The sequence below is a fragment of the Maniola hyperantus genome, chromosome 1, assembly GCF_902806685.2.
Source record: "Maniola hyperantus chromosome 1, iAphHyp1.2, whole genome shotgun sequence".
NCBI lineage: Eukaryota > Metazoa > Arthropoda > Insecta > Lepidoptera > Nymphalidae > Maniola > Maniola hyperantus.
In genome coordinates this window covers 2,818,330-2,835,898 of record NC_048536.1, presented here as the reverse complement: position 1 = coordinate 2,835,898, position 17,569 = coordinate 2,818,330, and the positions used below count along the sequence as shown (strand labels likewise).

General features: G+C 37.5%; 1 protein-coding gene across 4 annotated transcripts in view; it reads left to right on the top strand.

Annotated features, from left to right (window-relative positions):
- The window catches only part of LOC117996993 (pseudouridylate synthase RPUSD2-like), a 471,791-nt gene that overhangs the window by 437,144 nt on the left and 17,078 nt on the right, over positions 1-17,569 (top strand). For 3 of the 4 annotated variants that reach the window (XM_034985173.2, XM_034985167.2, XM_069500615.1), the window contains 3 exons: positions 3,038-3,125; positions 9,098-9,320; positions 15,138-15,225. In XM_034985173.2, coding sequence (XP_034841064.2) covers positions 3,038-3,125; positions 9,098-9,320; positions 15,138-15,225 — 399 coding nt within the window. The remainder of the gene's footprint in view (positions 1-3,037; positions 3,126-9,097; positions 9,321-15,137; positions 15,226-17,569) is intronic. The other variant, XM_034985159.2, reaches the window with a different exon arrangement.

The window sequence follows — 17,569 nt, the reverse complement described above, 5'->3', positions numbered from 1 at the left end:
TTACACTAACACTTTAGTGGTCAATTTTTCTCTCAAGCGCTTTGTCTGTTTAGCTGAACCATCCCGGCTTCGTTCAAGTGGAATTTGGGAAAATCCTACTGTGACTTGACTCGAATGGAGTTTCTGACAATCCTACTCGGATCGGTAGTAAAAAGATCTCTAATATGTTAGTAGGTGCATATAAAAACAAAAGTCCTGATCCACTGGCTGACTCACCAACACCCAGTCCTGGACCTAGAAAGCTGAAATTTTGCACGCGAATTTTGCAGAGGCCCATAACGTACCCAAAGAATAAGACCTGATTTTTTCTATATTCCCGGTACAGAATAAAGAGGTATCAAAAATTCTACCTTACAGCTTAGTCAGCGCGTAACGTCACACTATACTAGGTCTAAAAACTTAAGATTGTACACGTGGGTTCTCCTTATGACTTGGACACCTAAGTAAGGAAGCATTTTGAGAAATCCACGTGGAAAGTGCTAGAAAAAGCTAGTCTAGTTAAATTAAAATCAGTGAAGCCCAAACATTTTATCAAGTTGTTTTACTTTATACAAAACAAGGGAAAAAATCCCATCCCAAAAAGAATTACAACCCCGATAAGGGAAGTTCACCTGTTTACGTAAAAAGGCGAGGAAAATATATCCCCACTTTAGACAATAAAAGTTAAAACAAACGGCGGAAAATTTAATTAGGTCCGAACTTTTCGCAGCGCCCTCGTAGCGACTACGAGGAACGGGGTCGTTGGGTTTTCATTATCTCCACAAATGTCCTGTAGAGGTCGCCCTTAATTCACAACTGAGAGTCGTGTACTCTGTCCCCTAATTTGAATACATTAGGTTTATTTAAAGAAAGTGCCCGAAAAGTACTGTGTCTTAGGTGTATTACTTGATAAACATTGAAGTAGGTATAATACACACATTTTTAAAAGCTCTTTTGAAACACAGTTTATTCTATAATATAAAAATGAATCATTAAATGTGTTGGTCATCGCAAGTCTCGAGAGCAGCTGAACCGATTTCGCTAATTCTTTTTTTATAATATCCTTGAAGTACGAGGATGGTTCTTAGGAGAGAAAAATTTAAAAAATTTGAATCGACTGTTAGGCGGAACGAAGTTCGCCAGGGCAGCCATTTTCTTATAGCTTTATGTGTACCAATCAAACTTATATTAAGTTTGTCTGTCTGCTTTTCACGGGTTCAAACATTGTTAACGTCATACCATCCACCCCAGTCATACCATCTATTTTGTTGGACAATTGTTTTTCCGAGTTTATTATCCAATGTCTCAATATTAAAAAAAATACTTACACCACTTACACCACTACATACAAAATACTTACAGACACCCCACCCAATCGACATGTTTTTAATCACTAAAAAAAGGGGGCGGCTGCTAGACCATATTGTGTGCTATAAGACAATGCTACCTGCCATATGATTCTAATTTCTAGATCAACGGGAAGTACCCTATAGGTTTTGACTCCCTTGACGGCTCTTGACAGATACGACAGACAGACAGACAACGAAGTGATACTATAATGGTTCCTTTTCTTTTCTCTCTCTTTCCAAAGAAAAAAAGAACCCTTAACAGCTAGGTATAACCTATAAAAACTTCCACAACAGTTCATACAAAATGTATCACATAGCCCACTAGAATCGCGTACCTACACATATTTTTCATACAAAATTCATACAAAATGTAAATCGAAGTTAATCCGTTAAATATTCGCGGACAAGATCTGTTTACCGAGCGGTGTTCGGAATGAAGGGAACTCGTGTAATCTGGTATCGACAGCGGGCCTCGTCAGGACAAGTTGATTTACGTCAATTCATTTTACGTAGATTGTACGTCAATTAATTTTACGTAGATTTTACGTCAATTATTCGCTGCCTTTTATACGAGCTTTGTTGCCCAATATGTCGTTGGTATGTTGAAATAATATAAAATACGACGTAAAGTATTCATGCAACAAAAACGAAATATCAAAGAAAATATACGTAGGTATGCACTTTTTACGCTGAAATCGGTAACAAATAAATAATTTTGTTTTCTTATGTTCTCGATAATATTATTTTCCACGAATACAGATAAAAGTGGCCTAACAGATAGAAATAAGACTTTGACCATAGATTTTATAGAAAAATTAAAGATACCGAAGGTTTAATCTTGTACTGCTTCGCATAGGTTACCTGTACATTTGTGGTAGAATATCATGCAGCTCCTATACAATCGTAAGTATAATGATGCGTCAACTGCATCCAGTGAAAAGCACTGGAAAGCCCGCAGATAGTTCCGCTTTTAAGAACTTTTCCCATTTCATCCCGCCGCGTCGCTTCCTCGACAAACTTTTCATAATCGTTCCTGCGTTTCTTCGTCATTCTAATATCTTTTTATTCTACACAGAGCTCTTTTAGATTTTCATTTAATTTAATATAACTTTTAATAACGAAAGGAGACCACATTTATTTTTAGTACAACGAAAAGTCGAAGTCGAACGATTGCTGAAGTCCGGTTGTATAACAGGCGGTTAAAGTTAAGTTACAGTTAAGTTTAAACTTTGATCGTCACTAAAACCATAACGCATCATTACTTTCAGCCGCGTACTGTATAATAAGTTACCATTGTCTCCTATTTATTAAGTATGTTCCTTTTTTACTTCTTTTTTCTTTCACTCTCTCTACGCACTGTTAAAAAAATATTAATGGGTGTGAGCATAACAGTACTTTGATAACTCTACAAAAAATACTACCGGTATTTTTTTTTGCGTCCGGTCCCCGTTCGTGGCAAAGATCACGACCCCTAGCAATGAGGAATTGAAAGATGGTGCAGAGAGAGAGGCTCCGAAATGGAGGGATCCCTTTGATGGGTTCACCCTTTAAGACGCAGCCTTGAAGCGTTTGGGAAGCCATTGAAATGATTGTTATATCACAACATCCCCTTTTAAGAGCTCTTTGCTATTTCAACCACCGCCTCAACCCATCTTAACCCTTAACCCTTTTTTAGCGGCCAGTTTATTTACACTTTTACTTTATTGCAGGCGAAATTGGAAACAAAGGCGTTAAAAGCGAAAAGGCCCGGCTTCACAGACGACAGATACAACGAGACCTCGTATTATATTGAAAATGGTAAGTTTCTAAAACACTTTATCTACTTTTTAGGATTCCGTACCCGAAAGGTGCTCATAAAATAAAACTAGTCAAGTAAAATCCATTATTCAACGAAAATATTAAGTAGTTGGTGGTCGAGTTACGAAGTGAAAACGAATAGTAAAACAGTCGTTAGTACGGAAAATGCATACCCTGTGCCCAAACCTTGTGCACGCCACTGTGAGATATGTTGTGGCCGTATGGTAATAATTAAATGCGGCAACGGTGGAAGATGTTTATTGAGGGCCGGCTTATGATCTACTCTTGCTTATGGACTAACAATACTAATAAAGAAATCTTACATACTATTGTTTTAAACTTATTGCTTAACGACCTAACCTACATAATTTTGCATCACCTCTCTTTCAATCCGATGTGCAGGCAACCTACTTCGATATATTGAGGAGTTGCATTTTTATGTTACAGCTAATATGAACATGCTACGTTTAAACTGACAATTCGTACATATTACAACTCCCCTGAAAATGTATGCGGTTACCCCTCCCCTTAAAAGAAAAAAAAAATGTTAGACGCTACATCGAATCAGAAGAAAAGATGATGACAATCAAAAAAATAAAATCTAATGCTAAATAAAATTAAATTATGTAAGGAAACATTTTTTTTAGTTACTTCCTGTGCTTAAAGTGCAATTTATCTTATCTCTTACTTCGTATGGGCATACTTTCAACCTTACTTATAACTAGAAAAATCGTAATCTATTAAGTGCAGTCAAGGATTTAACTTCGATCGATTTCACTAATCGACTTAGTTGTCTCAAAAGATTCTTTGACCTATCAAATCGTCGTCATCATAAGTATACAGCTGTCGTATAGCATCGTCGTAAGACGGTAAATATAAGGTTTCTATTCTATAACCCATAATAATACCTATTATTGAGTAAACATCTCAGGTATTTATATTTCCTGGACAGTCAAAATAAACCTCTCCTAGTCTTCATCTACCTTTCAAGTTACTTCTTCACATAATACAAATAAATAAACAAATAAACAAACGCGGCGCGTACTCTCCTAATTAATATTTAACATAACATGCTTGCAAGCATTTTTCATAAGACTTATAGTCTTCATCAAACTTATTTCTTTCAATAAGTATTTAAATAACATTCAACTTTTCATTAATAATTCTAGGTCTTTCACTAACACCAGCGCGGTAGATAATGATCAAGAGTCTAGATATATATATAGTTGAATGAGGAGGTACTAAATATGCGCAAAACATCGCGTCCAAATAAATAAATAACAATCATCTTCCTACGTCAGTATGTCTCAATCCAAAATAAATAATTGTATATTTTATACCTAGCACTTCTACAGCCGAAGGGTGATCAAGCCTTTGGTTTGCAGAGTCCTAATTCGTTAAAGCCGGGTATAGTCTTATATCGTTAAAACTTGCACGAAACTAGACGAAAAACGTCTGTAGGGGAAAAAATTCTCCTTATTTCATATTCATTTCCTTGTATTTGCAAATTGCAACTCGAGCAAAACCATTGTCTCGTATAACAATACAAAATGTTCGGGTACGCGTGTGTCGTTGACCACGCGATGACACCGTTATAATTCTCTGAATTATTATATTTCGATTTTAACACCGAATATTTACGAAAGAAGTAAGTACCTACTTATTCATTTATTAATTATTATCTATTATTAGTTTAAACTATCCTACACACTATATAAAATCTTAAAAATAAAGCACGAATGGAACTTATTAGTAGATAGTGGAGCAAGTATTATTTGTTATTAAAAAACCAATATTCACCTAACCTACGTACAAAATTAAATTATTTATCCAAAAAAAATTACAATACCTACACATTCTACCTATTTGCCCATTACGAGAGATAAATTGCACTTACTTTAACTGTTAGCGACGCATTTTATCAATCAATTTCGTGACCGCTGTGTAGTCGCCGTCGTCGTCAGGGGTGATTTCGCTCATCAGGTCCGGAGGTCTGGAGTCTGCGCCTCTTCTTTCTTCTTGGTGGGCCGGGAAAAGCCTGGACTCCTCGAACTGGGCCGGGAATACCCTGGACACCTCTTAGTTGTGGCCGGGATAACCCTGGACGCACGCTGATGCTGGGCCGATCAATGAATCTTGAGATTGTCTTCTGTTCATAAGCGATTCATTTTTGAACTTATTTCTTGATGTTAGTGTTTCTTGATTTTTAATACAGGACGTGGAATTATTTTCTTCTTTTTGTTCTAATTGAGTCTTGAACCTTGATACTTCTTTAGAAAATTGTGTAGTCTTCTTCTTGATCGGTGCCCAGCCGGTGCACGCGCTTAGATTAGGCATGCACCGACTGGCAAGGGTCGCCATGAGATATGTTGTGGCCGTATGGTAATAATTAAATGCGGCAACGGTGGAAGATGTTTATTGAGGGCCGGCTTATGATCTACTCTTGCTTATGGACTAACAATACTAATAAAGAAATCTTACATACTATTGTTTTAAACTTATTGCTTAACGACCTAACCTACATAATTTTGCATCACCTCTCTTTCAATCCGATGTGCAGGCAACCTACTTCGATATATTGAGGAGTTGCATTTTTATGTTACAGCTAATATGAACATGCTACGTTTAAACTGACAATTCGTACATATTACAACTGCTAGTCCTAGCAAAAACTCACTTAATCAAAGTAGAAACCGTTGCCACCCCGCCTTCTGTTTATTTCAGTCTTTAATTCAAACGGGCCAAAGGCAAAATTTTCATAAGTCGCTTGATTAAATAAAGAAAAATCAGTCCAAGTTGAAACCTACACCTGCCATATTTTCCATTTCGCAACATTAATAGAGCAAACACTTTGGATAGAAAAACATTTTCTCGCTCAATTCACTTATAGTCGGTAATCTCTAACGCGTCTGTAACAATCTTTACATTGAACGACTACGATACGATAATATTATTATAACCTTACATAAAAAAATTGTCTTCGATTTCTAAACTTTTTTATTATTAATTACACTTAGATGACCAGCTGCAAAAGTAAAGATGTAGTAAAGAGGCAAACATAACGCTCTTCAAGGCATACTGCCAAAACTTCTACTCGGGTAGTCTGTGGGTTTATTCGAAAAAGGCCATAGACACCTTAACACTCTTATTAATAAATATAGACTACAGCGGTATTAACTTTATTCCAAGTTGTAAGTCTGCAGTAGCTACATTTCGTATTAATAAACATAGCGTAAGGAGGAAGTAAAATAATGCGACTCTACTCTCGGCGTAAAATTTGCTCCTTGGTGCCACATGGTTTAACGACTGACTAAGCATAATCTACGCACAAGTATGCATATTTTGACCATCAGCCATAGCGTTCATGTTTGTTGTGTATGATAATAACCAATAAAATGATATTTGATTAATGATTTGTGTTTTCATATCATAAGTTTGTAACGCAAATTAGGTATGTACTTACCTACAAGATCAATTCAGATTATTTCATTGATAATATGAAGTGAAACTGAAGCATTTTCTGGGTAATAAATTAAGTAATTGCCATCAATACTTTCCAAATTCCCATGGCTTTGGAGTGCAGCACTCCTGCAGCGTCAGGATTAAATAGTTGGATCCAAACATTTTTATGGTAACATCCCGCGAACTTCCTCTACTAATTAAATAAACTAAAAAAAACTATGCAAGTCGGTCAGAAACCTCGGAGAAATCGGTTTACAAAAACGCGCCGAATTGAGTACCTTCTCCTTTTGGAAAGCCGGTTAAAAATGCAAAACAAAAATGGCGGTGCAAGCTATCAGCTGTGAACTCGCTGTGAAGTCAAGTCGAACCCAAAATACTGTCGACAGTTATAGGTCCAGGTAGAGAAATCGTCTGTCACTGTCACACACAGCATTCAGTTCGTTCGCTGACTCTCTCTTTTCACTTTTTAATAAAGGGGCAGCCACACGTGCACGCTTTCATCCCGAAGTAAGGCTGGCATTGTTAAATCCAGGTAGCGCCATATTTATTAATAACCTTGTTAATACTACGTTGGTCCTGGAAGTAACTAGTCCAAGTGTAGCTTAGGATAATGCTTGAAGTAAGCATTTTTTATTAATGAGGGTGTAAGAATGCAGTATAATAATGTTTTCAGGATGCTGTTGGGCTTGCCGTGGTTCTGTTCAGCATCAGGAATGTTCGCAGATGAACGGACTGATGACTTCTTTGCAATATTGCGGAAGTCATCATCACTGCTGACAAGGCTGCGCTCAAGTACCAACCGCATCCTCGTCTTCAATCGTCGTTCGATCGATCGACAATTACGATCTTCAAAAATCTAGACACCTTATGATTAAGCTGCAGTAACCACTACACCAGAGAGGTCGGCAAAAGCTTGAAAATTATTCGATTTACGTGTCGTGAAGATTACAACAATGTATTTCCTACAAGGAAATGGCTAGGCGCCCTCTCCACGGGCGTCGGAATCGCAACGCGTCCGACCTACTATCTTCAGCGATAGTCGCCACGTGAAAACTGGCCTATATGACTTGTCGAATTTGGTATGGCACGTCGAGACTATCGCCGCGATTCTCTCGTCCGTGGTGTTGGCGCCTAAGACTAGTAATATTGTGCGCAATAAATCGAGTAGATATCGTTTCAATCAATATGAATTTATCGTACAATATAAACCGGTTCCGAAGCGAGTTGCCTTGGAATTTGATGAGTCATAAATATCCAATACCGAAGTTTTTCAATATAAATTATCCCTTAAGGTGAACGCACACTTAACCAAGCCGAACGCGTCGAACGAGTCGACCGAAACGAATTTTGAAATTCTGTATATGAAATCTCATGAAACGTCGCACACTTCTCCGCGTCGAAAGAACCCCAGAAATCCCAGAAATCCTAGACGAATTCGGATGACGTCATCAGATTCGGCGCGGCTTATGCGGTTGACTCGACCGATGCGCTCGCATTCTATCAGTTGCGTTCGACAGAGCAACGCACGAGTACTATTTCTTAATTGTTTAAAAAAATTAGTGATTCTTATTTGAGTCGATTCTTTCGGCGCGGTCGATTCTTCTGGTGCGGATATGTGTGCGAGGCCTCCTTGACTTCGATTCGTTCGACGCGTTCGGCTCAGATAAGTGTGCGTTCACCTTAAACAGGTATGAAAAGAAGCCTGTTGAGCCATTGGTGTTAGTCATTTTACCGCAGTGCTGTATTTTTTAACGAAGTCTAGTTTTCTTCGCTTTTGCGAAGTCTCTACAGTAACAAGATATTGATTTAAGTACTAGATGATGTCGGCGACTTCTCAGCGTGGATTTACGTTTTTATAAAATCCCGCGGGAACTCTTTGATTTACTGAAACAAAAAACTTACAGGCTTTTTTTATCTCCCACTCTCCCATACTCTCTCTAGTAGAACTTTTCATCCTACCCACTGCCTCTTCAACTTGGGCTATCTGACTTTGCTTCTCCTGCAGATCTCTCTCTTCTTTCTTCTGTCAGTCCACTCATTACCTCGCTAAGAGACTTTAAATTTGTAGATCAGTCCATTTTTAGGGTCCTCGGGTCCACGTCATAAGAAACCATCATATTATACTAAACTAGATGATGCCCGCGACTTCATCCGCGTGGATTTAGGTTCTTTTGAAATCCCGTGGTCATTCTTTAATTTTCTGGGATAAAAAAAAGCCTATGTCCTTCCCCAGGATGTGAGTAACTTTGTACCAAATTTCATCAAAATCGGTTAAACCGTTGGGCCGTGAAAAGCAAAAACGGCTGATTTGGATGAAATTTGGAATGGAGATGGATTATACCCTGGATTAATACATAGATTACTTTTATCCCGGAAAATCAAAGAGTTCCCGCGGGATTTTGAAAAATGTAAATCCACGCGGACGAAGTCGTGGGCATCAGCTACTACTTTCATAATATTTATATGGATTGTATCTACTTTACCTAATCAATAAAATTTAAATTTTGCAGGCCTCAGAAAAGTGTACCCCTACTACTTCACGTTCACAACATTTACCAAAGGAAGATGGGTGGGCGAGAAGATCCTCGACGTGTTCGCCAGAGAGTTCCGCGCCCATCCCGCGGCGGAGTACGAGAGGTGCATCAGGGCTGGCACCCTCACTGTCAACTACGACAGGGTTGACCCGGACTACAGGCTAAAGCACAACGATTTGCTCGCAAACGTTGTTCATAGGTACTTTATCATTATTTTCCTTATATCTAAGGGCTCCCACAAACACGATTCTTTTAGTATCCGCGATCGGTGATTCGATCGCTTTACGGAAACTAAAATCTGCGAATGTGATACAGTGCGACAAGACCTTCTTGACACTTGAATGACATTGACAGGGGACGCTGTTGGAGAAGAAAGGCTAAGAATATTCAAACAAGAACAAAGGGGACACTTGACGGCAGCGTTAGTTCCGATTTTCGCCACGCGCCAAGATAGCCTTGTCGCACTGCACGTGAAAGTTATATAATGGTCATGGTCAAACGCAACAAGTCACCATTTAAGTGGTGTCAAACCTAACTGAAAGCTTGATAAGTCTGCGTGAATAACCGAACAAACATTTCGTGCGAGCCTGCTTCAGTATCTATGTAATGATTTTGACAAGCGCTTGCACGAAATAATTTATTAGGCTTTTCAAGCATCGAAACAATTCGGTATTTGACAACTAGTCAAATCAGTGACTTTTTATCAAACGCCAAAACGCACGCTTAGTATGTGAGATTCTATGAAACACTGTAATGTGACGTCCCATCATAATGACGAACTTTTTTAATTTAATCGTTAAATTAAAATGGTTATTACACTTAAAACTAACAAAGGGCGTGAGTTTTTTGTATTTTGGAAGATCCTCTATTTAATAATCACTGAGAAATAATTTATTTTTGATATAGTCAAATACCCAATTGTGTTTTTGCGTATTCAATACCAATCGGTCGGTATCGATAAATCGCTGAAACTCGATGGAGCATCGTTGAATTCAAAAATCGCTGATCGTCGATGCTAAGACTATCGTGTGTGTTTGGCTCTAACTTCTTCTATAACTATGGTCACCATATATGTATGGTCTACCTACAGTATGATCTTACGCTTGTAGATAGAGTACAAGATATAGTATGTCATCTGGCACTTATTGATCTCCAAACGAAATATCCAAATGTTCACACAGAATATTTGACTTTGTCACAACATGGTCTTCATTACTTCCTAATTACTAGACAAGTACTTTTGTACCATTAACAGTTTACTTCTCTGTCTTGTTTTTTTCTTTGACTCACATGGGATCTTTATTTTTGTATAGAAATCAGTATATTGCTAACTTAGAACTGTTTTATTTAAACACCAAATGAGAGTTAAGGCACATTATCATAAGACTAGCTTATGCTCGCGACTTCGTCCGCGTAGACTACACAAATTTCAAACCCCTATTTCACCCCCTTAGGGGTGGAATTTTCAAAAATCCTTTCTTAGCGGATGCCTTCTTCATAACAGCTATCTGCATGTCAAATTTCAGCCCGATCTGACACGTAGTTTGAGCTGTGCGTTGATAGATCAGTCAGTCAGTTACCTTTTTCTTTCATATATTTAGAATGTAGGTATGTCTATAATATCACAACAGCAGTATCACTTAAGACCGTTTAAATGTTAAAGAGATTTTCATAATATTAGTTCATAATTATTTTCCTATTTAATCTAGTGAAGCTCTAGTGAAAATTTTCAAGTAAAAAAACGTGACAAAAACGTTACGTAAATCACCTAAAGTATGGAGATGTCAAATCACGACGTTTGCTTATCTAAACTAAATGACAGCGGACCTATCACCTTAGTTTATGAAAAGTTACACTAGGGCCTCTGATGAGTCGTACTTTGTTTTTGAACGCGAAAAAGCTTTTTTAAACATAAGAGCACCTAAATAGATCAAACGTCGATTTTTTATAGACGTGTCTGAATGACAGTTACGTTTTACACATTAATTTATAGTGTTTTGTGCGTAAAACAATATAAAATTTTATGAATCGTTAAAAATACGCTTTGTTCTATTCTAAATTCACAATTTGCAGCGTTCTAATTTTTGGATTTTTTTTTGTTAATGTGTCTTAACTGTAATGGGCTAGCATGAAACTTGTGATAGTTACCTTTGTGATCATCACAAATATGCTGCCTTTTCTGAAATGATCTCCCAAGTGGAGACAGGTGAAGATATTGTGGTTAGCAGACCAATCAGATTATTGATAGATGGTGTGATATTTTTTTGTCATCTATCAATAATTTGATTGGTCTGCTGAACACATCTCCATTCTACTCCGCTTAAGGAGATACCAGGCTTAGAGTACAAGAACATTTTAGCCAATAGCCAGTGAGAGTATGCCAGCCAATCAGACAATATGAGTGTGATCATCATGGTACTTGGCAGCTGTCATACTGGAGCGCTAAGCTTGCTGATTCAAAATGATAAGGTATCAAAATCGAAACCAGTTCTAAGTTCTGCATATTATTATAGTATTTATTACAACTGCATTAGACACTGTAACAAAGCTTGTCTGTAAATATAAGCCTTCTAGTTTATTGGAATGTCGTATTTTGGGGATTTATTATAAGTATAGATTTTCCAATCAAAATTTTGGAACCATCAGCACCAGATGAGCATGCGAGCGCACAGAAAACCTGAATCCTCGAATCTTAAAGATGCTTAAGGATCCTTAAAAATGCTTAAGGATATAACAAATTAACAACGTCATATCTGTGGTGATACTAATTTAGGCCATTAAACGTCTCGAGAAGACATTAGATCTTCGGTTTAGGCTGTCATTAATAACTATTAATGACAATAACTGCCTTCACTTTATGGATAGTTAGGGTAAGCAAACGAAGTTAGGTTTATAGCTTTAGATAGATATCTTTGTAACGATTTTTAAGATGCAGGCTAAAGATAGCTTTCTAATCTTAGTGATAGCGACGATGGGTGCAACTGGTAGTAACTGGTAGTTACAAAATGTCTGTCTGTCCGTCTGTTACGTCATGTCTGTCTCATGAACCGTGATGTTACAGTTGAAATTGATATGATTGATATTCACAGAATATTTAGTTTTATATTTAAAAATACACATTAAAAATAAATAATTAATTTATAAAAAAAATTTAAGGGGAGCTCCCATACAACAAACGTCATTTTAAAGTAAGATACCAAGTGGGGTATTATATGAAAGGGCTTTACATATACATTCTAAAACAGATTTTCGTTTATTTTAATACATAATGGTTTTTGATTTATCGTGCGAAATGTCGAAAAAATACGACTGTAGTACGGAACCCTCGGTGCGCGAGTCTGACTCGCACTTGGCTGGTTCTTTGTTTCCTGCAAAGACACAAAAAGGCGTTTCACACTATACAATAACTCCTGTAACTTATACTAAACATAGCTCACGCATATTCATTTGTTGTCGTTTGGTCTCCTCTTATCTGTATTTCATACACCGCGAGATCAGATTTATGGTACGAATTACGTTGAATCTTTATAGGCTAAGAGACCGCGATCGTAAGACCTATGTTGTTGTAACAAATCAAAAAATCTTAATACGGCATACCCAGTTGTGCCTTTTTTTTGATTCAAGGTTTTGAAAGATGTTCTAGTAAACATTTTAAACTATCATAAATATTATTTAAGTTGGGCAATTACTTCTTACAATGACACAATCGAAGTAGTCCCAGGTACAGATCGAGATGGTAATCAGGGTATGAGGCGTTAGGTCGCCTCGCACAGACGAACGTCACCCGCGCTCGCCCGTACCGGGCGTGTGCGGGTGTGCGGGGATATTTTTTTAATAGAGATAGCGAGCAAACGAGCAGGCAGGTCACTTAAGTGATTACCGCCGCCCATGAACATTTGCAGCACCAGAGGAACCGCCGATGCGTTGCCGGCCTTTTAGGAATTTGCTGGTCCGCCCCTTGAATAACCTCATGTTGTAATCTAGTGGGAACACCGCCGATGGGAGTTGGTTCCACAGTTTGCATGTGCGTGGAAAGAAGGATCTGGCACAGCGGACGGTCGAAGTGCACCAGACACCGAAGTAGGGATGTCTTCCAACCGCGTGGGCTCTTAGTCTATGAGCAGCGTGTTTGTAACATTACCTATGCGGATACCACCTGCGTAATACGGGCTGCTTTACGGGGATTATTTATAATACCTACCGCTATCATCCCGTTAGGCTTATCGCACATTACCGCCTATTCACTTATTTGAGCGGTATGGCGAGCAGTGTACTTTGTATGAGATTTTATATCTCAGCAATAGAATAACTAGCTGATGCCCGCGACTTCATCCGCGTGGAATTAGTTTTATAACAATCTCGTGAGAACTCTTTGATTTTCCGGGATAAAAGTAGTCTATACCCCTGTAAAAATCACGCCAATCCGTTGCACTTTTTCGACGTGATTGAAGGACAAATCAACAAACAAACACACTTTCGCATTTATAATAAGGGTACTGACTAGCAGCTGATGCCCGCGACTTCATCCGCGTGGATTTAGTTTTTTAACAATCTCGTGAGAACTCTTTGATTTTCCGGGATAAAAGTAGCCTATGTCACTCTCTAGGTCTTTAACTATACCCCTGTAAAAATCACGTTCATCCGTTGCTCCGTTGCGACGGAGCTTTTTATCCCGGAAAATCAAAGGTTTTTTATAAACTTAATTCCACGCGGATAAAGTCGAGGGCATCAACTAGTGTATAATATTATTATCTATAACGCTGTTGATTACGAATCTAAATATATAAAAGGAAAAGGTGAGTGACTGACTGACTGACTGACTGACTGACTGATCTATCAACGCACAGGTCAAACTACTGGCGGATCGGGTTGAGATTTGGCATGCAGATAGGCTATTATGACGTAAGACTCCGCTAAGATAGGATTTTCGAAAATTCAACCCTTAAGGGGGTGAAATAGGGGTTTTAAATTTGTGTAGTCCACGCGGATTAAATCGCGAACATAAGCGAGTAAATAAATATAATTTAAAAAAATACACTAAAAGTACCGTGTGTGCTTTGAGCCTAATCCACCATCAGTATAAATGAGATTATTTATAATACCGCTATCATCCATTGAATCTATTCTAGTGTGCATCTCGTGAAAGATTAGCACGATGTTATCGGTGCTTGTTCAACATCTCTAAATCTCTGGCGCATTGTTTGTTTACAATACCCTAGTATTAACGATTTTAGCTTTATGCTATAGTATTGTCGAATATAAATAGGATTAAAAGCTTGGTACTATTGCTGAGCTTGGTGGAAAACTTAGGTGACAATTTTTATACTCTTGAAACTGTACCATGTAATCATTATAAATTAGATTATGCCGTCCGATGTCCGCGGGGATTTAGAGGGTTTTTAAAAATTCCATCTTTTTTAATCTGACGTGGTAGTACGACGAAATTTTTCTTGAAAAAAAAAAGTACTAATCGTAATATAGCAAGCCTAGCATGACCATATTGAGAAAATTATATAATATATTCCTTTTTTTGTCAATTTTCGAGTGAAAGTTTTGTGATAATATTCGTATTTATATAAAATCTCTGTGGTAATAATAGGAGAGCAAAGGGTATCCAAAAAATTGAGTACAAAAATCCTCCGATGCCTGACTTGTGTATCCTTACAGGCATGAAGTACCAGTGACCAGCCAACCGATCACCCTCGTATATAATATATCGACGAATAATTACCTTCACAATATAAGCAGACCTTTATCTTCAAATGCATATTTTTTAATCCGACGGGGCCATAGTACGACAAAATTTTTCTTGAAACAAAAAGAAGTACTAATCTTAATACAACAGGCCTAGCATGACCACCGTCAGAAAATTGTGTAATGTATTCTTTTTTATTGACTTTCGGGTGAAACTTTTCTCGTATATATTTAAATTCTTGGTGGTCATGTCAGGAGAGCAGATGGTATCCAAAAAATTGAGTACAAAATCCTCCGATGCCTGACGTGTGTATCCTTGCAGGCACGAAGTACCAGTGACCAGCCAACCGATCACCCTCGTACATATCGACGAGGACATTGTGGTTGTCAACAAACCAGCCTCTATCCCCGTAAGTGGCAATTGAGACCGCCATTTTATGTTCGCTTCTGTCATCTTCACCGTTTGCTTGTGCCCTTTGTTTGCATGGCTTTGGCTGTGGCTCGTCAATTTTGTAGAGGAACGCTTTGACTTTGCAACATTATGTTTAGAACCTTTGCACACATCGACTTTCCAGAAACGCGCGTCGACTATGTGTGAAAATGTCGTTAGATATTTGCAAACTGGCTCAATGTGCTTAGTACATTTTACACCTTACCAACGGCAACGTTGATAGAATTCGAACATCGAAACACTTCAGCGTTAAAGTAAAATGGACCGAAACTACCTTGTTTTAAAGCTCAAGTCTATAAATCTACGGCGAGAGCTCAAAGCGAAAACTTTATGAAATAATAATTATCGGTGGTACTGTTTGACTATAATTGATTTATAGTCAAAATTTCAGTCCATTTACGCCCATTTCACTCTAATGTTATTATGTATCGTCGCTCGAATTCTATCAACGTTGGTGAGATGTAAAATCTCATACTAAGCATACAGGTCGTAATCGCGTATTTTTCGATCGATTAATACTTTTACTATCAATATAATATTTTACCTACTAAAATGTCACATAGCTAAGAAGCTCTTATTCTTATGTAATCTTTTAAATAAAACTTTTTACTATTTTGAAAATAATTAATACTTTTCTGGCGTTTCATGAGCAAAATTGACGATCTATAGTGTCTTTCATACTTCCTAGGTAAGCTACAGGTTTGGGTACACCATTAACAAAATGCTTAGTTTTAATAATATTACCTGTAATATTCAAGGTAAGTACCTAATAGGTAACTATAAAGTTAATGATATCCTGTTCACTTCCACACAGCGTTAATTTAATTTATATCTTGTAACGATAAAAAAAAATTTGATTGGAAAACCATTTTAATGGAACTTGGAATAATTTTCCAAGTTTCATCAGAATTGTATTCCAAACAAACTTGTTCCATAGTTCAAATTCTTGGAATGGTATATCGAAACATGAAAACTTGTTCATGTAAACAGACGAAACAACGCATGTTCTCCAGACTTTACCCCTAAAGCCGTAGGCACATATTAGACGTCCATTAGACGAAGGTACTGTATCAGTCAATTCCATTAATCATGAGTGAGCAATGATTGATCGAGCGGAGAATTATTATTTGTCATTCAAACATGAGTCATCGCATGATATTCGTACTGTGTCATGCGAAAGTGATTGACCAACTCGACTCGACCCTGAAGACACGTCCGGTAGAGTATGCACGACTCACCACTGTAGCGATTTCGTTACGCCTGAAGCGTACGGAAATATTTCTATGCTTTGTCGTTCACTGTGTTTCATAAAATTTCAAGATTCGCACCCTACCTATATTATATCGCAGCAACAATATTTTGTAGCAGTACCTACTCTTTGGCTGATGGGTATGAAAGGAATACAAAGAGAGTAGGTATCTTTCGACTCAGTTATATATTTTCTATTCAGAATTTACAGCCGCCCGTAATATAAAGCGTTTCGCGAGACCCTTTGTTTCAACGCTATGAATAACTTGAAACTTTATATCTATCGTTATTGTTATTCGATTTTAACGTAAGTAATTGTTTTCTAAAGACTTTACAATGATCAAGAGAAAATTGATATCAGACAAGATCATTCGAAAATTTTTACTATGAGACCAAACCTTGAATTGTGAAAAAATCTCAGCCAAGCGCTAGTCTATAAAATAAAGAAGTCATTCTTAACTTAGTATATTTACTAGGATACCTACTGATATTTACACGGAAAAGTTTTGCACCGCGCTGCGAAGTAATATAATCCTATCCAAACTATGAACTAACTAAAACTCATACAAAGTACCTACTCAGGTAACTCGCTTATAAAATGATCTAGAATTTCTGATTCTATTATTTTAAATGTAGAAGTTTGATTTGATTAAAACTGATAAGAATACCACTTGAAGCTGAATAAGCTGCCAATAATCCTCGGAACGGTAGGGTTAGTATGAGATTTTACACCTCGTATTACGTTGATAGAATTCGAACTTCGAAATACATCCTTGATTTAAAGATAATAATCTTTCATTTGCGATTTTTATTTCGCAAAGTTTCCGCTTGACGCGGTGGCTGTATATGGACTAACTTGAGCTTTAAACACGGAATACTTCATAAAGCCTTCCAGTATCCAGATACAGAAGAATTCCTCCGCCAAAACGTTTTGTAACTTATTGCATCGTAAAAAAAGTTGCTATTTATTTAAAAACTAGCTTATGCTCGCGACTTCGTCCGCGTGGACTACACAAATTTCAACCCTCTATTTCACCCCCTTAGGGGTTTAATTT